This window comes from Stegodyphus dumicola, chromosome 6 (assembly GCF_044657685.1).
Source record: "Stegodyphus dumicola isolate Sdum_Otavi_A_Nest chromosome 6, ASM4465768v1".
In the NCBI taxonomy this organism is placed as follows: domain Eukaryota; kingdom Metazoa; phylum Arthropoda; class Arachnida; order Araneae; family Eresidae; genus Stegodyphus; species Stegodyphus dumicola.
In genome coordinates, this window is record NC_140773.1 from 46,923,287 (window position 1) to 46,947,669 (window position 24,383).

Below are 24,383 nucleotides of genomic sequence, written 5' to 3' on the forward strand. Positions count from 1 at the left end.
TAAGTCTTTCTAAAATTAATTATTGGATCAATCGAAGTTTTTCTTTTTCATTATAGCCAAGTGTACTAATGATTGTAAAAATGGAGGAACTTGCACTGGTCCCGAAAGATGCTCTTGCACGGCTGGATGGACTGGATTAACGTGTGAAACAGGTAATTTCTAGGCTAGTTCAATCGGTATAGTGTTATTCTCAAGTCAATTTTTCTTCTTGACCAACTAGAGGAAGCTTAAAAAAAAAGCTCGGAGAACGTAGATTAATACACATTTCTACTACTATTAATTTTACCAAGTTTTAAATCTGAGTAAATTTTTCAAAATGAATTTTATGTCTTTCTTCCTGATTAAATGAAAAATTATAAAGTTATGAATTTGTTGAAACAGCACAGCATATAAAAGTTTCCTAAAAATTTATAACTGTTTTCACACTTCTTAATCACAAGGTAAAAAATATCAGAAACTTACAGCCATAGCAATCTTATCACAATCTTCAATTTTGTGCCGTTTGATAAAACTTATGTACTTTAAGTGTCGGTTTCCATCTGTTTAGTTCTACAGTTTGCTGCACCAGTCGATGATACTTTGATATTCAAAATGTGGCTTGGGTTCTAATTCCTGATATGTTATGTACGTCTAAGGTGTCTTTCCCAGTTAATAAAGAGGTAATGTTAGTTCACATAATACTACGTAGCAGGGGCTGACTGCCATGTCAAATGGCTGAGGTTTGAATCTCTGATAAATTGAGGTGAGGGCATTGCTCCATTTTTCATGTCTCCTGCTTCGAAATAACCTAATGACTCTACAAGATGAATAGTTTTATTACATATTAACTACACTTCCCTGCAAAATTTACGGAACAAACATGCTTTGCTCAAGAGAAATGAAAAAAATAAAGAACAAGGAACGGCATTTAAAGTTTATGAGCAAGTGATAAAAGTATACATGACAGAAAAAATACCAATACTTGTTTAGCAATGCTTGTTACATAAATCTAAACGCAGGTGTTCCGTGTGCAGGTTGAAGGGAAAAGGTCATGTTACAAATTAATTTGGCAAGGTGATTTAAATGTAAATTGTAGGATTGTTCATTGCACATTAAATCAATTTTCCAGCAAACGTATAACGTCGAGGACATTAATTACAGGCCGTCAACTACAGTTTCTTCAAAGGACAATGTAATTGTTCCTTTGACTAGAAGACGGTGAAGCAGTGTCTCAGCTTCTTGCTGACCAGTTTACAGCTAAATTTGTTTTAGACAGCGCATGAGTATAAAAAAATGCTTCTGTGCTTAAACAAATGTAGCGAGAAGAGAATCCAGAAACATATTTTATAACAATATATGATATATGAAGTATAATTTTTTAATCTGATAGTACCGGTCTCCTGTAAATGACGCTATTTAAGCGAAAGGTTTATGCTTGAACTAATGTAAGCTATTCTATACCTGATATTAATCCTGCCTATCTGAATGATCAAAGGGAGAAGCTGAGAATTTTCTAAAGATTCAATATTGCCTCTCAACACAGTTTCCCACTCATAGTTTATAGTTCAACTAATAATTATCAACTTCAAGACACATTTCAGAATGAGCTTTGAAATCTACCATCTGATATTTAAAATGCTTTGGGAGAGCAGAATCGACTTCTCGAAGCAACCTTTCAGAAATCTCTTTAAATTGGCGCATAGTAAATCTTTCTTATCTCCTCCCCCCACATCAAGGAAACCTTAAGATGTTCATCCTTTTAGCACAGTTATTCCAAGTGAGTGAAGCAGAAGACAATGCACCTGAGCGCAAGAACATTAGGAGATTAGTCTCTAACTGCAGTGATGCACCAACTGCCTGCGTTGCACCAACTGCAGTGATGCACCAACTGCAGTGCCACCAATATTCGTCGTAACAAAAGTCAGACAAAATCATAAAACATTTGCACGGCAATAAAGCATCAGGACCAATTGATAAAAATAATAAAATTATAAACTAGCTAAATTCTGGCTTATGTAATAAACCCTTCTCTACTCCTCCAATTCGAAGTAACATGCTGGAACCTGAGGACATTTCCCGAGTCACTGGTACCGACAAAGTTAAAACCAATAATTAACCTCTAATATTGTTTCTTAAAGCCCAATATGTTCTATTACCAAGTTTAAGGAAATATTTGGAACATTTAATACTTATCCGCTTAAAGTATCATCCCCACAAGCTTAGTTCCTGAATATCAGGTAGTATGGGTTACTGGTTTTTATAGTTTCATCATTTCTATTAGATGTACACACAGCCTATAAATGTGTATACAAATTGCCTTTAGCGTTCCTGCTTTGAGCCTGTCTTGTGGAACTACGGGTGCTAGAGCTGCTACTAGATGATGGTGTGCCGTTGTAATATTCTAAATATTTCAGCTACAAAATGTACTTATTAACTTTAGCATATGAATTTTTATTTTATGTCTTTTTTGTGAGCTCGCGCAAGCGATACTAACTGCAAAAGAATTATATTAAAAGAGTTTTAGGAAAGATCTGTAGTAAAACATTGTAACTCTAAAGAATTATGTTCTTTTTTAGAGAGCACTAAGGTACTTTTTTCTCTTAGATACATACATACGGATAAGAGCATAACGGACTGATAAGAATCCGCGCATTTGCTGATCTGGGTCACCGAAGATTGGCTGAAACCAACCTAAGCTTATTTTAAGGTTTTGGATAACAGATACAAGCCAAAGGTTTCACTAAAAAAAAGTTCTCTTAAAACTGTGCACAATGGTCCACTAAAGTATAGTTTAGACATAAAGCTAAACTACAGAAGCATAAAAGTCATTTCAGTTCTGCAATACTTTGGAGTGTAAAATCTTAGTTACATGTCGGAAAATTAAAGGTACATCTGCAGAAAGTTATCATTCAGAAGGCAAACATCTTGTTACATTGCAGCATGTGCTACCGCTCTTGAGAAGCTGAAGTGAATTCAATATGAAGTTCTAACGAATTTCAAATTGTATTCACTAGATAAAGTGACTAGAAAAAGAGTTCTAACGAATTCACTAGATAAAGAGTTCTAACGAATGATGCTGAAGTAAATTTCTAACTTTTGTAGCATAACATGGGGAAAATAGACTTAATATATTACGAATATAGCATCAGTACTGGGTTAATGGGAAAAGATCTTACCTGAACAGTTGAGATGTTGAAAGTCTTTGCTTCATAAGGACCCAAAATATTGTCACCAGAAACGAAAAAGCATTAATGCTCTAAAAAATTGCTGCCCATGAGAAGTAACTTAACAGTTTTATTCACGGCTAGTGACAGAAGATGAAACAAGGCTTTATCTCTGTGTCCTTGGAAATGAAGCAAGGGAGACAGTACAGTAGATCGCACCAATCCCAGAAGCGCAAAATCCAGAAATCTGCCAGCCAGCCTTTTGAAATGAAAAAGGGACATAACTTGTTGATTACAAACCATATTATATCAGGAAAATAGGTTATTATTATGATAACCTTTGATTGAACTCCTAGAAACCGTAAAGGTAACGGACCATACAAACTCAGCAAAAATATTTTGTTGCTTTTGTCACAACTCTCCAGACCACAATTCCCGATTTCTATTTAGCAATGTGGTTTAAAATTTTCCTTTATCCACCGCATTCACCACTGCTTCGAGTGATTTCTTTTTGTTTCAAAAATTGAAGCAACATATATGTTTTGAAGAATGATGCTTAGAGATGGTTTCAAGCCTGTGACAATTTTTTTTCCTGATGGAATTCGAAGTTTAATGGATCGCTGAGCTAAGTGCATTGAATTTAAGGGGAATTATGCAGAAAAATGAGAAAGTAGTTTTAGACATTTATTTTTATAAATGTTTTAATTTGAAAGAAAAGCTAAAGGATTTAAGCTAACTGTAATGTCAACATTCCGAGAAAGGGCATTTTTCAGAATTATGGGTGAAAAATTACAATATCCCATGACTCGTGGCAAGGCATCACTTAAAAAAATGACATTTATCAGGCAGCGAATAGGATTTATGCAGAGGTAATATAACGTAACGCAATGTGACACGAAAAAAAAAAAAAAAAAAAAAAAAAAAAAAAAAAAAAAAAAAAAAAAAAACTAGATTATATATATTTCTAGCATAAAAATGCAGCACGTGTTTTAGTTGTTGCATGTAGTATTAAGAGATACCTAAGCTTTTGTTTAAATTGATTTAGATAAGGGATAATACTGGCGGAAAGATTTAAAAATTTAATTAACTAAAACAATTTACTTTTTTCATATCCTAGAATGCCCTACTGGATTGTATGGCTTAAACTGTGCAATTGCTTGCGACTGCAAGAATGATGCTCTGTGCGATAGATTTTCAGGCGAATGCTATTGCAAGCCAGGTAAGTGGAGACAGGAAACGAATGCCAAAAGTATTTCAAATGCATATTAAGACTAACTTTATTAAAAAATTGCGCCTTTTTTTTCCTAATTTACTGTTGCACTGTTTACAACACTTTAAAAAATTATCTTTCCACAATTAAATAATAGTTTAAACAGTAGACATATATGGTTGGCGTTATCCATATACTCGTAGCTTTAAGACGCGTAGCAGTTTAAATTCTGAGGTAAAGCTAGAAATCGCTGATAACAGAATTAGATTAATTTACAAGTCCCCAAGTATTGGTTGTGAGTGTTATGAACAATGGATCCATCATCTGAAGGTATACATTGACACCTGAGGTAATTATATTCAAAATTACACAATAACTAAATTTTTAAAGGGGGGGAATAGCCGGCTATATGCATTTTTACTAAATAGAACCGATTTTCGGATGATTTTTATATATTTTCAATTCCATCATTTTAAAATGGTTCTACAACTAATGTTTCATGTAGGTTGGAAAGGTATTTACTGTGACGTTCCGTGTGAAAAAGGAAGGTATGGCTCATACTGCTTTAAAAAATGTGACTGTGTAAATGGTGGCGAGTGCAGTCCATTGGACGGTTCATGCAAATGTCCCGCAGGTTACCAAGGAAATAAGTAAGCATAAATTCTTTAATTTTAAGCAATTAATCAAGATTGTTAACCATACAATATTGGTATTTGAAATAGCAGGATGTTCGAAACTGTGTATAGGAATCATTGACTTACAGATAATTTTTGTTTTGCAGATGTTTGTAATATGGCATGTGTGTTTCTTGGAAAAATTTAAATATATACATATTAAAGTTATTTTCCATTCTTGCTGCATCAAGAAAATCAACAGTTAGACTTACAGTTAACATAATGAAATTTTAGACAGATGGTTGACTACACTGCAAACAGTTCTATTGTTTAGACATATATAATGAAAGCCAACAGGTACAGGTAGAAGCTAAGCCAGCACTTCGGTAGTACTACTATTGGTGATTGAAATTTTTCTGAACCCACCTAACTGTTAAGCTACCATCTCAATTTTCAGGGAGAACATCCGGAGGGCCAGTCCGAGGGTCTTCCATTCTTTTCCCCTACCATCTAGCTTCTCGCAATATAAAATCTGACAACATACCCAGATTTTTATTCTGATCTATGCGCATATATCTGGATTTAGCAAAATCTGTTAGAGATATGAGAGCGTTCAAATTCTTACACATCTAACAGCGTAATTACAAGATACGTTAGAAATATAAAGATTCAATAAAAGAACGAAACTATGTTACTGGAGAGCGTTTTGCTAGTAGAAAGCTAATGATTTGCCAATAAAATCATAGACAATCCATAGCAAAATATTGGCTCACCTTCTCAGGGAATAAAAACTCAAATATTCAAAAAGAACAAATTACAAATTCTAATGAACATTAAAAAAACAAAAATGTTAGCAAAGTCCCAAATGTGTAAAATGTAAATCATGATTAATTACATATGTGTTCTCAGTAACAAATCCTGAAGTAAAGTATCTTAAACTTCTGTTATTTATAAATTCTGTAAGCACGATGAATGATACTCCTAATAAAGAGGTTCTGCTTATAATATGAGCAAGATAATGGTAATATAAAAATAACACAGCCATTTTACGTGTGAGTAAAAATTAGCACGAGATTTGTTGCAGACAATAGACTCATTTTGTTACGTTTATTCGTGAAGTGTCATCCTCACTGATTTTTTGACATTAAAGTCACTTTGTTCAGACAAGGTATTATTTTAAAACACCAATTGACCTTAGAGTAATCACAAAAAACTTTCAGATGAGATAACTTTCAGATAGATAGATTTCAGATTCTTCATTTCTGTGCCCTCAGATTTATAGGATATTAACTAAAACAAGGATTTAAAGTAAAAATATCGTACGTATGTTACGTATGTTTCCATAGATCATTTTAGAGGAACAAAGCCTTGAATGCTGGATAAACATGGCGTTACAAAACTTATAACTCTGCGCTTTGTTTTATAAAACCTTAATAAATTCTCAATACACAGTTTATCTGTTGATTATCTACAACTGACTAAAGCTTAATCTGTTTCTTCTAAATTTCTGCCTCAATGATTGGCCTAAATTTTAACTCATACCATCAAATGAATCTTTTAAAACAAGCCCAGTAGAACATTGGGAAAAGAATGTGTGACTGCCCTATATTTATACAGGAAGTTCTGAAAGTATTCTCTCCTGATCTCGAGGCACGAGTGCTGATCAGACCACATATTCTGAAAAGCACTTGCGAGGATATCTGCGGGATGACCTGTGTAGTTGCGACAATGTTATTCTGGAGTGTGTGTAAGGGTTATTGCTATACATCTGTCCATTTAAGGCTCTCCACAAGAAAAATCACAGGGAAATAAATCGGAAGAACTAAGTGTTCGAAGTTGGTTTGTACCTTGACTGATGATACTTTCAGCCGGAAACGTTGACGCAATGCGGGTGATCGTCGCACATGCTGTGTATGCGGGGCTCCATCTTACTGAAAGTAAACGTTCTTTCCCTCATCTTCAGGCATTTATTCAACAAACGCATTAAATATATGACATAAAACGAATCGAGTTCACAGTATAATGGAAAACCATATGGATGATGCGGCCAGAAGGCATCGCACACCAAATACCGAGTTTTTGAGCATGCAATGGAATCTCCATGAAGACGGGTTGATTGCCACCTAGCCATTGTCCATGCTCTGAAAGTTTATGCAGACTGACGGATGGAACCATGCTTCATGGAAAATGAAGAGGTAATCATCCCGTAACACCTCCGCAGCAATATAGGATGGAAACCACTCCAGAACTGCACGTAAGTTGCCTCATTCACTTCGCGCAATTGATGCATCACGATAAATTTGTATACTCTCAAATTCTACTCCAGAATACGCATAGCGGTTGACCAGGGCACCTGTAACTGTTGTGTCAAGAAAATTTCTGTTAATGTTATTTATTCAATTTAGTAATAAAATAGAAAATAATTTCTCAGTAACTTGCTATATTGATGGCATGAAAATTAATGGCAAAATTAATTTCTCATTTATTGACTTTTGGAAATGGTCCATCAATTTGGGCACTTTCAATTTAGAATTCGAGATGAATGCGCGGTTTTTTTATAGCTGAACTTTTGTGCTTAAACTTCACTGTCAAATAGATCACTGAACAAAACAGTCCTGTTTCACACTCATTTGCACCGATTCTCTTTCATCCTTGGAGACCCTAAAATTGGTTTCTTCCTGTACTAAAATTATAGTCGAAATTCAAAGACAGAAACCTGAAAGATAAAAACCTTTCTGTTGCTTCTGCATTTGTTCGTGAGCATATGGGTATTGCTGAGAATGAACGGACCGATTTTCTTGCAAAGACTGAAACCAAACGCGAAACTGACATTTTTGTCAATATCCCTTAACTTTTTTATAAGAAGGTCATGAATGAAAGTATTGTGGAGTCATGGAACCAGGAATACATTAGCTTAAATAAAGGAAGCTTAACTCAGAGATTTGTACTTTTTATCAAAATGTGATTGGCATTATTAATCCTATTTTTACAAGTTATAAAATTTCCCAATTCCTTACTGGCGATGGAAACATTAAAAGACTTTTTTTTAAATATTTTTTAATGTTTAATATCTGTTTAATGTATTAATATATATTTTAATAATTTAATTAATATTTATATATTTGCATATTATATTATTTATTTAATAACTTAACATATATTTTAATACGTATTTAATATAATTTATATAATATAAAATAATTTATATATATATATATATATATTTTAAACTTTTTATTTTATTTGAGCAGATTTCAATTGGGTCTAGAAACTTTTTATGATTGCAGCATCGGTTGCGAGGAATATGTTGAACATGTACTTTTTCTGTGTTACAAATCTGACAGCAAAAGAAAGACTAAAACTGGCAATGAAAAATATTAATATTAACTCGCCTCCAGATTTTAACCAGTTAATTTCAGACAGAACAACCTTTGACTATGTTTATAAATTCATTTTAAATTATTATAATTCTTCACAATTTCTTTTGAAAAATTTTCCTCTACTGTTAGTTATTTGTACATTTGTACCGAGTATCGTACTTACTTCTTAAACCTCATGTGATACTTTGTAGAACAGGGAAATTGTTCGTGTTTTTAACAATAATTTATAAAATACACCGAGATGATTTTCGTGGACTGTGCACTTAGCTGCGTCGCACCTCTGCTTCAGAGCGGAGAGTCTTTGGACATACTTTTGGCCTATTCAAAACAGATCTGGTTTCCCGGCATTTTGCAATTAGTTTTTGCTTCACTTACATGGCGGAGGACCTTTTCTGCAAATCCATCTACCGCGAACTTCATAGTTAATAAATCTGCACACTGTTTCTAAGAACCGGGGCATGTATACGTCTCGACAGCAAAATATGCTACTACACTGTTAACACCAAGCTAATCCTTTCACGGAGGAAGGAATAATCTTTCTTCTTCTTTGGACTCATATAACCACACTTAACAAATTTCCTCCCCGCTCATCTTCATTCAACTGACCTACGCGTCACCATCGAGATAGATAAGGCCTGCGCGCTGAGTTACTACGTCACTGCTAGGGGACCGGTCTTCGCTCAGTTTAGCTTCCTTGCTAAACACCCGTTTTTCTAAACCTATTCTATGAAATTGGTATCTCATACTATAAAATCAGTCTAAAACAAAATTACAGGCGACAATATAATGTTTTACAAAGCTTATACGAATATGAAATATTTTCATTTTCTTTTGTTGGTATTTATTTTCAAAACAAAATTATTTGAGAATGGTGTGGTGCTTTTAAAAGCAAATCATTTCTTTGAAGGAAAAATTGGTTTTAAAATTCAAGTAGCAAAAATTTTTACTTTGATTTTTCTGCACTGTCTTTGTGTCTCTCGTTGATTCTCACCACCGCATCAAATTTTTTTGTTTCACCCACTACTTTAACAAAATGTTTGCCAGTGCGAACACATATTATCTCTCATTCTATAATTATTGCATATTTTTATATCTATCATATTAATGTAGCAGGATTATAAAACATCAAACGAATGCAAGAGACTACTTAATATTTAGACTAACATTTAAATGCCTTATATCATTCCGAAAATTTTTCTGAATGTAATAAATTACTAAATAGTCTATTCTTAAAATATTTCTTACTTACATATTGTATGTTAATCTGTATTACAGTTAATGTTTTCCTCTTAATGCTACATAATTATTCGACAGAATCTGTAGTTAAATTGAGATAATGTTTATTACATAGCTCTGAAGATTATCAATACTAAAATTCTAAATAAGACAGGAAAAAAGTTTTTTAAATAAACTTATACACAATTTTTTTGAAAATATTTTTAAAATATTTGTAATACTTAAAAAAAATTTTTAGAAACTGAAATTTCTTGCAAATATTTACATTATACCTATTTAACTATAAGCGTTACGTCTGTTCTGAAAATATCTTTTCTATTAATATCCACATGAAAAGAAAATATAAATCCTAACATCATGTTCAAAACTTTTCTGTATAATGTAAGCAATTTTTTTAACTTACCTTACATAGCTTTTGGTGGTGCCACGTACTCAAATTAAAGATTGTAATTTAAAAGATAATTAGAAAAAATTGTTTTTAAAATTGCATTGAATTTAAATACAATGAAAACAAGTATGTCTACATAGGAATTCAATTACTACTGCTTCTTCAAAAACTGTACATTTTAAAAATTTCATTTTGCATTTTCGCAGTTTAATTACCTTAATATGAATCTTACATACATTACTTCAGAAACTTTTCTATCATTCTCAGAAAGATTTATATTGCATAACAAATTTTAAACAAACTGATTGCACAATAATAACATACATAAAAGTGAACAGAAGCTATATTAGCTAAATATATGCATTTAAGTTTCATCATGATAAAATGATATTTAATGATTTGCAAAAAACATTGATATTTAAATTTGAGAACACAGTACTCTGTCAAGAATCAAATTTACTCTGCATTTGATATTCTACATATTATGTAATGAAATAATTGTCCTGCTTTTAACCCCTTAGGACAGTTATTTCATATAAAATTAGTTTCCAATAAAAATAAATAATCATAAATTTTGCTGACAATTTTTATATTACTAGTGTTAGTAATTATTACAAGGGTCATTATTTTGCTTCAGATGTCAAAAGTAAACATAAATTCATTTCTTAAAACATAATGAATAAAAAATTACAACTTATAAAAGCTAACAAAAAGTTTGCTGAGGGTCCCTTAACCGTGACGTCACAAGCCAGTTTCGATTCAGAGCGCAGGCCTTATCTATCTCGATGGTGACGACCTACGCCCCTCAAGTTCACTGGGCACTTCCCTCACTCTCTTTACATAGGTTATTGTTTATATTATATTTACTCAATCGCTCACTCTTCTTTTATTCATTCATTTTTAAAAAGTCTCACACTGTATTAACTAATTTTTTATATGTTATATCCATAATATGTCACTTTTTCTTATCCAATTAAACAAAAGCCATTTTTTTCACACTTTCCTCGGAAGACTGGCTTGCAAATCTTGACGATCGATTTGAAAATACGTAAGTACCAAGTAGAACTGCTTATTAATACGTCGATTTAACAACCACAGAAGCTAAAAATTTAACAGAAACTAAAACCTACTATTTGCGGATAATCAAACCACACTTTCAGATTGAATCAAATACAAAGTACAAAATTAAGCCCCTAGCCTAAACTTTGACTTCCCTCATACTATTCGTGAAGCAATTTTGGCTAGCAGATACTTACTTAGATAAATTAAACCGAAAAAAGCAGGAAAACTAAAACAAAGGACCGATCAGCCTGTGCTCAAAAGCTTAGAAGCTAGAAGCTTATTTATGTTGCTTTAACTACTTTACATTCTGATAGAAGTAATAGTATAACTAAACTAATAAGATACCTTGATTAACTGAAATGAAACCTTGTTTAGTTTTTCATGAGCCTGTTATATTTTTATATTAGTTTAATATTCTGATATTAAACTAATATAAAAATATAAAAATATAACACCTGTTATATTTTTATATTAGTTCTATTACATATCTTGATGAATGGAGTCCAGTTACTTCATAATCGCAATCTCTATTGTCACATTCGGCGATACTTTAAATATTCTTCATAGAAGAATTAGTCCCTTTCTCATTTCCGATCTGAAGTAGAAGCATATTCAATTTTTTCTGGCATTTCCCCAAATGGGTTTTAAAACCTTCCCCTCAGTTCGGCTTATTTTTGGCCAGCTACTTGAAACGAATTAAATCGGTTACAAAAACTCAATTTTTAGTCTACTTCTTTAACTGTAGTAAATGATATCATATGTTGCCTTTAATTCTATATTCTACTATAAACATAATGGAATATTTCGTAGTTCTCATATGCCTGGATGACGGATGCAGTGTTAAAAGATATAAACTCCAGCTAAATGTTTTCCAAACAAACTGAATATAAAAGTTTTGTGATGCTATAGATTTAGAAGAATTTGTTTGTTAACTTAGCTTGACTCAACATCGACCTCTTTGATCGAATTTTGAAAATTTACTTTTGAATCTCATAAAAGACTGTGGCTAGAGTCAGAAAATTTATCAATGCTATAGCTGAGATTTCAATTTCTTCATATTTTAATTATATTTGTTGAAAAAATCTCTAGTTTTATCTATAACTCATGTAACTAGTTTTATTATCTATAACTCTATCTCTTGGGTCCATGTCTGCCACTATCAATACAAAAGGTTATTCCGTCATTTAATCAAGAAATTTAGTTAATGTCTTTTCAAAATGCATTTAAATACTTAATATATTTTTTATAAATACCATTATCCCTCTCTCAGAATTCTGTTCACATATCCCACAAATTAACCCTTGATTTAGAAATATTAATATTTTAATCTGCGGTGACTTTATTGCAAAAATTAAAATTCGGAATTTAAGAACTAAATGTATACGAAGTGAAAAGTATCAGAAACTTATAATTTCTTTGCTTAATAATAGATGTCAGGACGAATGTCCTCCTGGCTCCTGGGGACTTAACTGTTCTCAGACGTGCTTGTGTCAAAATGGAGCCACTTGTCTTCCTATTTCTGGACAATGTTTGTGTACTGCAGGTAAGACATTCAGATATAAGTATTTTAACGGTGTTTCTTCTCAATTACACAATCACAATCTAATGTAATGGAAGTTTACTATTTCTACTAGCAGCTTTCGTTATTCTTATTACAAAACGAACAAAAGGTAAAACATTTTGCATACAGGTTTGTTGTAGTTTAACGGTCAATAAACCTAGCCGGTTATTCGGAGATTTCATGTTCCACTGTTGTAGAGCATAGTGAATTTCTTCAGATTTTTAATTCCCAAACTCTTCTGTTCTTTATATCTGAGTATCCGAAATAAAAATGGCGATCAAGCTAGATCAGCTAGAAAATTGGAACTAGCCGAACCGACTAGAATGCGATAAGAAAATATAGAAAAGGTAACATAGAAATCTATAGAATATACGCTATGTTCATGAAAGTACTTACGCGACCTTTATTTCCTTTATTTATAAGTGTTTTAAATAATACAAAGAGTCATGTTTTCGTATGTTTAAATTTAAAACAATTAATTTTGTATAAAATACGAAAGCTAAGTTTTTACACATTCCTACTTTTTCCACTAAATATAGAAAATAAAACAGACAACTTTGACTCCCAGGCGATGAAAATTGACTGAGATATTCAATTACAAAATTTGTCACATATGAAGTCATTTTGAATTTGCATTGAGGGATCAGTTAATAAATAAATTAGAATAATTTGAGATTTATTTTCCTTCTTTAAATGCCACTGATAATATTCTTAATGTCTTTATATATAATTTTGTTGTATTTTGTGTGCCAAAATGATTTTTACTCTGAAAAGGTAATTTATAAATTTCGAAGTCTGAAAATACATTGTTAATATTCTCATGAAGTTCTATTACTTTAAAATCATAATCTGGTAATCGTAAAAAAATCCTCAAAGTACAAATATTTTTCTTTTCTGATTAATGAACATAATAGCACGAGTTATGACCCTATAGCGAATATATATATATATATATATATATATATATATATATATATATGGAATGGTATCGTTCACAACAATCAGAAAGCTTGCAGGAGACAGACGATTGCTCCATTAAGACGATGACGCCATTAACATGAAAAACTGTGTTCTGTGTATAAGACGTTAATTTCCTTACTCCTGTAAGTACTTACTTCTTTCCGTCTACGAATGCAATTATTTCACAGAGTGTAATAACTATTCGTGTTTTCATCACATATTCAAGTTATTTATAAATCGGACTAATTTATTCAAGCCCCTAGACAACCAGCTATAAAGTAAATTCACAGGCATCAAACACAGTAGGCACCGATTCCATATATATATATATATATATATATATATATATATATGTATATATATATATATATATATATATGAAGCTGCGTGAAGCTGGGTGGTCATACCGAGCAATAGGCCGCCACCTGCAGCATACAGACTCTGCTGTGCAAAGATGTTGGCAGAAATGGTTGCTACAAGGAAATTGCTGACGAAACGAAGGCTTTGGAAGGCAAGGAGCACAAATGCGAGGCAAGATAGGATGATTGTTCGCCAGGCCCGAACCGCCCTAACGGTATCATTGTCGACTATTCAACGCACTACAGCAACGTCTATACCTTCCGTGGTTCCGTCTATACCTTCCGTCTATACCACCATCTCACGGCGCTTGTCAGTGGCCGGGTTACGTTCACAGAGGACTTTAAGACGTTTTCCTTTCACCCCATAACATCGGCGGAGCCGTGTGGAGGGGTGTCGCAGCCGATCATCGTGAGTGCCATCAGACTGGCATGGTATAGTGCTCGGCGATGAATCCCGCTTCACTCTTGAAGCAGATGATCACCGTGTTCGCGTCTGAAAAGGAAGGGGCCAGCGGTCCCAATCAGGTTTTGTTTTACAAAGGCATACAGCCATAACTCCTGGTGTGATGGCGTTGTTGTTGTTGTGGGCGCAGCCCCGACCCCCCTAGCCGATTCATATCAGCCATAAGGCCACAAAGGGGAAGGCCCGTCTAACACAAAACGAGGCAGCCACTGAGCCAGCCGTGCCCAAAAAGAAACACACAATTCTTAATTTTAAAATTCTTAATCTTAAAAAAAAAAAAAAAAAAAAAAAAAAACAGACAATTCTTAATTTTTAAAGCCATAAAATATCAAATGCTCCCGCGAAACCAGGCCCGGGCCCCGAGCAACAAAAACGGTAGAAAAATGAATCATAACAAACTAAAAAAAAAAAAAAAAAAAAAAAAAAAAACTGATTCAAATGGTTGCAAGCCTTTTAAAATCTCTTTTAAAAACTCATAACACTCAATTTTAATTCTTCTAACTATTAATGCCCACAATACTTTTATTTTTATTTATCCCAGTCATAACATCTTGTGAAAATTTCAATAATTTATCATATTTCATTTGTGTTATATCTAATCCTGTTATTCCGTATTTTGCCCTCACCCCCACCGGGTAAGAGTACATATCTCAATGAAATGTTCCGCATCTCCAATAAGATCACATTTGACGCATCTATCGTTGCCCTGGAGGTGGAATCTCTTTAAGTATTGTGGAAATCTTCCATGACCTGTGATAAGTTGATTCACATCTATATTTGTATAGGTTTTAATTTTTCTATTTATTTTTCTATTTTATTGAATTTTCCCACATTTGATTCCATTGTTTATAATAGTAGTCTTTAATTTTTATAATCATTTTCCTTCTTGCCGGATTTATAGTATTGTAATCTGAACCATCCCCCAGGGCAGCCTCTTTAGCCAGTGTGTCCGCCCTCTCATTACCTAGGTGACCAATATGAGCTTTTATCCAATGTAATTTTATATAATGTCTGTCATTGGCCTCGCGATATAATGACTTTATTTCTTCCATCAAATTACTTTTTGGCCGGGCTAGAGAGCGCCGTTAAGACAGAAAGTGCATCCGAATAAATATGTATATAATATCTCTTTGTTAAATTTTTATCTACCCAGATCAACAATTCTTTTATAGCAGCTACTTCAGCCTGGTAAGCAGAATTAGTATCATTCGTTTTCAGTTTTATAGAATCTATTTCTAAGCCATGAAAGTAAACAGTATAAGCTGCACCGACGCCTCCCTCAAACCCAGGGCCATCTGTATAAATTTCTATTTCACCTATATTTGGTTCTTCACAATCAAAACCAACACCAAACACATTTCTCGGGTTAATATCAATAAAAATTGGATATTTAATATAATCTGTATAAATTTTAAAATCATCATATACATTAAAATCTTTTAGGCCGTTGCTCAATAAAAATTTATCATAGTAATATTGATAAAAAATCGAGAGAGGGGGCCCACCGGCTATAATGCATAGAACTTCTGTCGAGATAGTCCGAAAGGCCCTTGTAATAGCTAGTAGCCAGCATCTCTGCAAAAAGTCCAATTTCATTCTAAGTCTTATTAATTCCCTCGCCCGGAGAGCCCATGCACCAATACCATACGTAATCTTGGGTAAAATAACGTTCATATATATTTCTTTCAATATTTTACTTTTACTGATCAAAGTATTTGCTGTGAAGGTATTTATATAATATGTGAGAATTCTTTCAATATTTCTCTGTATTTCTTTAAAATGCGAAATAAAATTCATTTTTCTATCTAGTACTATTCCTAAATATTTAATTTCTTCTTTAAATTTTATATTTCTACCTTTGAATTTTAATCTAGGAGGTCTTATTTGTACACCTCCTCTTGGAAATAAAATGGCATTTGTCTTGTCTGGATTGAATTGTATTCTCTGTCTTTCACTCCAGTTGACAAAAAGTTCCTCCACCAAACAAAATCTTTTTTCTATCTTTTCTAATGATTGATCATAAACAATTACAAGATGGTGTGATGGTGTGAGGCGCTATTTCTTATAACAGCAGGTCATCTTTAGTCGTCCTCCGTACATCGTTAACAGCTCAACGACATGTTGATACCATCCTGCGGCCGGTTGCATTAAGCTGCATGGCACATCATCCTGGGGCCATTTTTCAACAAGATAATATCAGGCCACATACCTCTCGCATATCTCTGGACTGTCTCCGGGCGGTTGATACTCTTCCTTGGCAAGCAAGGTCACCAGACCTTTCACCAATCGAGCATGTCTGGGACATGGTAGGTCACCAGATTCGGACACCGCAAAATATCGTAGATCTGGAGCGACAACTGATGAATTCCTGGTAGAATGTATAGCAGGATGACATTAGAAAACTCTACCACTCCTTGCCTCGAAGAATTCAAGCGTGCATTGCCGCCAGGGGCGGTTCGACCAACTATTAATTTGAACAGATTATTTATAACTACTAATTTGAACAGGGAGATTGGGAGCCGTGAATAGATACTATGACTTTGATTTTTTAATCATTTTATTATCTGTGTATGAGCTCTACACATATTCAATTTCATAAAAAACAACCACTTCCTTCATGGTGCTTCGATTTTTCTTGCAAGAGTGTGTGTGTATATATATATATAGCAGGAATAAGCCGTTGACAAAACTGAATTGAAGAATTAACATCTTTATTTTTACATATCTCAAATCATCTCTTCGCAGACAAATTACTTTTCAATCATCGTTGAATACAATACATTTTCATTTAACAGGCAAAAAGATATACAATACATTTTTATGCATCAGGAAAAGGGATAAGACGTCATTTCAGGCAGGGAAACATAAGCAGCGTAGAGATATTTTGGCATGCTCGGAAGCTAGGAAAAAAGGAACGTAGTTCCTCGCAAAGCAGTATTTATACTGCGTAGGTGTATATGTGAATCTAAGCCGTAATTGGTTAATTTTAATTTTAGTTACCTTTTTCAAGCAGTGTTATGCAATTTGGAATGATCTCGAATTTGGGAGAACAGATGAATTTAGGGGGCGGCATCAAATCTAGAATAGTTAATTTTGAGGTTGCCAATTATTTCTTAACATAGCTATAGTATTTTATTATATCTTACACACACACACACACACACACACATATATATATATCTTTGTAAGATAAAAGATATGTAATATTTTTATGTGAAATTTGTCGCTGTAGTTGATAATCCTTCTAACGAGAGATATCCTTCTGCTTTTATACTAATTGTAATCTCTATGGCAAAAAGTTCATCTTTTTATAACAAAATAACTTAACGATTTATAATCGATATATGTAGCAATGTATCGTAAGTTTCTCGTTATTTTCCAGCTTGACAATCAGCCGCTGTCATGGGATGTGAAACGTAATAATATCTCGTCTCTGGCATAAAAACCATTACTAATTTCCTAAATTTTAAACTTATAATTTATTCATCTCTCTATCTTTTGGTGTTTTTTATGCTTCCCACGTAATACAAGCATATATAAGAAATGAAATAAGTATTTTCAGTAAATAAAGTAGAGAGCAGAACATGCTTCTCAACCTATCTTCATCCCACCAGTGACCGAGTGGTTAAGACAGCAGTTCGACCTCGTTTGGATTAGATCCCTGGCGAAACGACTGCCTGAATGATGGCTTTTCATGGTTTTTCCCCATGTGTAACGTGAATACGGGTCAGTTTCTCACAGAAAGTCTTCCATGAAGGTATTCCTCCTTTTAGGCAGAATGCCCTGGTGGCTTTGTTATATTCAAGTAGATTAAACAAACCTAGCCTCAAACCATCTTCATCATATATAAATCAGGAATATAGGGCGTACATTATCGTGATATTTAAAGGAATGAGATACATTCCGCAGGAGAAGAAGAGGAAAAATTGTTCTGTTTGTTTATAGTATTAGTTACACATAAATCACGTGATTTCTGAGCTCATCTACATTGCTTGTTTATATTAGCTATACGTAAGTCACATGACCTCTGAGGTCATCGGAATGTATTTCATTGCCAATTTTTTTACCATGAATGCGAATAAATTTGTCTAATGTTTTTACACGATACTAAACTCACTGAATTTAGTAGAAGTAACTTGAAACAATGTCCATAGACTGGTTAAGTAAAAATACAAATCAGAACTAGAATAAACTAGAACTAGAATAAAATACTGAGAAATGTTTATTACACCATAAATATTATTTTCTTTAAAATTAGTGAAAAGGCGAAACTTTTAAATGTCACACTTTGGAAATATTGAATGAAATTGAAATAGTATAATTTGATATAAATTTACATTTATGCGTTTTACTAAAATGCATTTAAAAAATATCTGGTATCTCAAATAAGAAAGAGAAACATGATATCTTCTATATTTTTCAAATAAATCAAGTATATGGAATCATAGTGCAAATGGGATTCGTGTTGTTGTATTAATGTGCCATTCCACGGTCAGAGATTTAAAACAAGAAGGAAGTTATAACAGGACTGATTTGTTTCTAAAAGATGAACATTCAATCCAGCGGTATGGTTGGCTTGGATACCATTAAGGGAGACAAAAGAGGGGAATTCTCGAACGGTTAGTTTATTCAAATCTGATAAAAGGCGAAAGGGCTGCTTGCCTAAGGAAAGAGATGCTTTCATGGAGGGCTTCATGAAGAAAATTGGCTTGTATTTATGTTGCACATGGGAAAACTATGGAAACAAACATGCAGCCAACTCGCTCGCCTGAGATCGAACTCCGATTACCACAGTATTCAGTAGTATTAATCCACTCAGCCACTGGTGAGGCCAATTCTCTAATGGATAGAAAATATTCTTTCCAGGAAACATTAAATAAATCTCAGAAACAGAATTTTTTCCATGCTGCAAACGTTATTATAATTTCAGATAGAATCCAGCTGCTGATTATCTACGTATTGATATTAAACTCTGCGTTTGTCATAAATACACTTAACTGCTGTTTCTTTAATAACAACAGTAATTTTTTAAAAAAAGTTTTATTTTATTACTACGATAAATAAAACTACGGTAGTTTGATTGCAAAAGCATAACACATTTTAATTACTATAACTAAATATAGTTTAAAGAATAAGGATTTGAAACTTATCGATTTTACAGAAGTTTATTTGATAAAATCGATATTTATATATCGATTTTACAGAAGTTTATTTATTATTTGTAGGTTGGAAATCAGTTAGCTGTAATGTCCCTTGCGATAACGGAACATATGGGAAGGACTGCAAGCAGCAATGTGTCTGTGAAAATAATGCTTTATGCAGTTATATTGATGGTTCATGCAACTGCACTTCAGGTTATAAAGGAGAAAAGTAAGATTTACTCAAATGTAATATTTTCCTTTGGCTTCTTAAATTTAAATTTTCAAAATGTTATGTGTCATGTTTTGGATTTGTACAATGGTATCTTTAAAAAACGAGGATTTTTAGAATTAAATAAATTACTTCCAGTAAAAATTCAGTCAAAATTTATATTTATTTCATTCATTTCTCCATTCAGTGTCAATAGCTCATATATGAATGGCGATTCATAATTTTCCCCGGCGTTTCAAGGTTTTATGACACAATAACGATAATGAATGCAGCGAAAATGTGCGCAGAACGTAAAGAATCTCTTCAAGTCTGCATTCATAATACGTCCTATTTTGTAGCTGTAGGTTTAATCGCTAAGTGACTGTCATAATACTAAGTAGCAGTACAACGTAAACATGTTATTCGCTGACAAACACAGCGATTATGCGTCTTAATCTGGCTTCGTTTAGTGCGAATTGACTGTGATTGTAAAACGGAGATTTTGTTTCGAAGTATCAAACAGAAGCCCGTTTGGCAGTTCATATGTTGTACAAGTCAAGCAGTATGATTACATATGCGATGCAAAACGAACAGGATAGCGTTATTTGGTTACAACAAAGCATTCAACTCCTATTAGCTTGAGGGAAGGGATACCTTCATGGAGGAATTTTTAAGATATAACTTAAGAGGAGGCCAAAAATACACAGTAACTTTAAATTAAAGTTTCGTATTCACGTTACACTTAGGGAGACCACGACAATTCCCATACGACTACCATATTCGCCGGGATTTGAATCCGGCTCGCAAGCCGGCTAAAACTGACAAGCAAGGTCTCTTAAAATCTAAATTTTCAGTTATCCTGAAAAAGTATCTGAAACAGCTGATGCAGAATGACATATCTCATAACGATGTTATGTTCCCGGATTCATTGTGAAAATTTAGCTGTCAATATTCTGCAGGAAGGCAGTTTAAAATTGTTAAATATAGAGATATTTGGCGATTTCCCAAATTTTCAAACTGCAGTTTTCAAAATCTGAAAAGCTACGAAATCATCGATTCACGCATCGAAAATGGCGAAAGAAATGACAGAAAAGGCGAAAGACGCTTATTTTGATTGTCAACACACAATAGCCTAAAATTAAAGGATGACAAAAACTGATAAAAATTTAATCTTTAATAGTATAGATGAACTTCAGTAATTTGCTTAACACAGTCTGCATCATGATATCTGTGATAGAAGAGATTTTCGTAAATTTCTAGGGGTATTCATTTCTATTCATCTTCCACTATTTTCTAGAATCTTTCAAACGTGATGGGTTTGCGCTTAGAAAGAGCTCTTTTCCGGAGACCAGACAGATGAAACGGCAGGGGATTTTGCAGGAATATTTTGAAAAGGTATATATGCAATACACGTATAAGTCTTCATTTTTTCAAAGAAAGCAGTGGAACGTTTCGAAGAAAATCGGTTGCTTTGTCTTGATGAAGTTTCGCTCATTGAAAGTCACTGGGATAAAGCAAAGGAATTTCTTCTGTAAATATCGTCCGTAAAATTTTCTCTTGATAGTATGTTGAGTTGATTTTAACATTCTTTTCTCTCTTTTCTTATTTTTAATTTCTCATTATAATCCTTTGACAATCATAAACTCCTTACTGAAACTTTCTTTGCATTGACAGAATCAGGTTTATACATTTTTTCTCTTCTTTTCCGATAGTATATAAGACCATTCTTTGTTGCAGTCATTTAGGTAAACACATGCTTTATCAAGTGTATCTCCCTTTATCTTCATAGTGTATCTCCATTTATCTTCTGCTAAATAGCTTTTAAATAGGATTCTACAAATTGTTCTTCATTGAGCCATATGCTCGGGAAAAGTAGGCGAATATTATGATTTTTAGCTTTTTTAAGTAGTTAGTAGTCTTAGAAACAGTAACTGTATTCGTCTGAAATCTTCTTTCAATGTAAAATTAACGACTGACTGTCTTTCCCTTTACGATAAACAACATTGTTTAATTTGCACTTTGAAATTTTAATACCATGCATTTTCATAATGTTTTTGAATTATGGAATAGGATATTCTTTTTCGTAAAGAGTAGAAACATATCTTTCAATCCACAGCTTGTTTACATGCGATATTTTGAAATAAGAGTAAATTTAAAAGTAGCAACCGATATTTCTCATTTCAATAATAAGCTGTTGCCAGAAATTTTTATTCCAAATGATTTTCTTTTTCCTTAGTTCTTTATCGAAATCGTTTTATAAATGTGTAAACAATCTCTGCCTATTTCGGAAAAAAAATATTATTTCTTGGAGATTACATTTTTATTGAAAAACTGAAGAACTGAGTTTGAAAAAAGTTGAAATTACTGGACATAAAGCATACACAGAAGATTGAAAATGTTTCGCTCATTTAAGAGCGCGTAATGTTAAAAAGTTATAGCTTATTCGATACAAATAGGATGCTGAAAATAAACAACTTTAACTATATTTGGTATATTAACTATGTAGCATAGTTATGCCGAATTCTTTCAAGATGCCCTCCATTTGCAAGAAAACCTTATAATTAATTTTTTGGGGGGTATCTAGGAAATATTAGCAGCTATATTGTATTGTTATGTATTTCAAGATAAGCAGACTCATAGATTTTTGAGAAAATCTAGTTCACAGCTCGTTGTGAGACTTAAGTTTGAGTGTAACCGGGGATACCTAAACGAGCAACTGTAAAGTTAATACAAAACTTAGATGAATTTTTTCTGAATTTGTTATAATTTTTATACAGTAAACTTTTGAACCTTCGGAAGGAATTAAAAAGTTATCGTGCGTTCTCGGTACTTCTCTATTGCAACAGCCAGATTTTCAGAACATGCCATACTCTGGCAACTGCATGTATAATCATAATTGTAGGCAACCAATGTTCGTAAGAATCCTTTTGTCAAGCAACTTGACCATTTTCGTGTGAGCTATTTTTGCATTCTAAAGGTTTTATAAGCAAGTTCCAAAGGTTTTTGTAAACAAGTTCTAAAGCTTTTTATAAGCAAATCATGATATTTTTTACCTTAATTTTAAAATATTCGCTTTGGGAATTTGCCAGAAATGGAAGAAACTGGCAAAATTTCTGCAGTAATGTAGAATTTTGCAGCAAAATCTCTAAAAGGAACAACGAGGAAATATGTTAGGTAGACAGCTGGTATTGCTATGGATTGTGCGATGCCGAGTTTCTACAATCCATTGATAATTGTTTAAGCATAAATAGCTCTGTGTACTTGGAGAGATGAACAGCGCAAAAAAATTGCAGAAAGATTTGGAGAGATTTATTTTAATGCAAGTGTTTTATTTTTTAATGTGTCATAAAATATCTGTTTAATAATTAAAATTTATATTTTAAATTGCTAAAATATACATTTTTATATGTTGACAATGTTTGCCAACTTACGATAAATATCGATAGTTTGGGAATATTTTTTAAAAAAGTCGCAAAAACCGACAGCTTGCTCCTTATTAGTAACTTTTACTTTTTCATATGTAAAAAATTACCATATCGCTCCGGTAATATGTAAGTGCCATATTTTGTAAGTTTTCTGCATTTTGCTTTCGGGTAAAATCATTTAATAATTTATTGAGCTGTACGGACTTATACTAAATAATGATGCATCTCTTGATAATACGCTTTCAACACAGAATACAAATAATTTTACGATAAAACTACTCAGGATATGCATTAATTTTTGTAATTTGCTGAAGCCATATTAAAATATAAAACTCGAGAACTTACTCTTGAAAATATTTTTTTGTGGCTTATTGCTCATTATCATTAGCGTTCCAGAGTTTGTCAATAATACTCTGAAAATAATGATTCCATGTTACAGCTGTACTAATAATTATCTTTTTTAATTGCAAAATTCGCATTTTTGATGCGTATCCAATAGCTTTTTTTTAAAGAGTTTAAAAATTGATCTCTGTGAAAAATGGGATAGAAGTATAAAACACTTAAAACCATCGTTCACAATATTAATAGGTTTATCTTGATTTTAAAAATTTCTACTGAGTATCGTAAGACTCTGTCAGCATATACCACCAACAAGACACACAGAGTAAAATAGCCCAAAGGATGTTAACCTTTTCATCTCTCACTTCACAGGAGTTTTGATTTCCGCCTAAAGGCAAGAAAAAATTCATTACCGCAATGCCTAATAGATTATTTCTAATGTAACAAGATTATAACTACTTCAGTAGCACGACGTTTGTCATATAAAGCAAAAATTTCGATTTCAAGTGATAGAAAATTTTTGCGCATTTCCTTTATTTTCATGATGAATTTTTCTTGAACTTTCTACTAGACATAAATTAAGAAACTAATAATATCTTCATTTTTAAAGAAGCAAATATATCCAAATATATTCTTCACTGTTTTGTTGGTGACCGCCGAAAACACTACAGCAAAATCATCTAAAGCGAAAACATCGCAGAGAAATCTAAGCAAGGGAAAAACATCGTCCTACGAAACTTCAAAGCAAGAGGAAAGCATACTTGTAGAAAATAAGACTGTTCAAAAACTCCGCAGATTTAAAACATCGTCCTGGGAAAAGAGCGTGGTTAAAAAATAAAGCAAATACAATGTAGCATGGTAATAATATTGCAGACATGTATTTTCAGACCTTAA

General features: G+C 32.8%; 1 protein-coding gene across 1 annotated transcript in view; it reads left to right on the forward strand.

The window, feature by feature from the left end:
• Window positions 1-24,383, forward strand: part of LOC118193775 (uncharacterized) — a 113,292-nt gene that overhangs the window by 37,328 nt on the left and 51,581 nt on the right. The window contains exons 5-9 of the mRNA XM_035364914.2: window positions 57-152; window positions 4,261-4,362; window positions 4,859-5,003; window positions 12,464-12,576; window positions 19,602-19,746. Coding sequence (XP_035220805.1) covers window positions 57-152; window positions 4,261-4,362; window positions 4,859-5,003; window positions 12,464-12,576; window positions 19,602-19,746 — 601 coding nt within the window. The remainder of the gene's footprint in view (window positions 1-56; window positions 153-4,260; window positions 4,363-4,858; window positions 5,004-12,463; window positions 12,577-19,601; window positions 19,747-24,383) is intronic.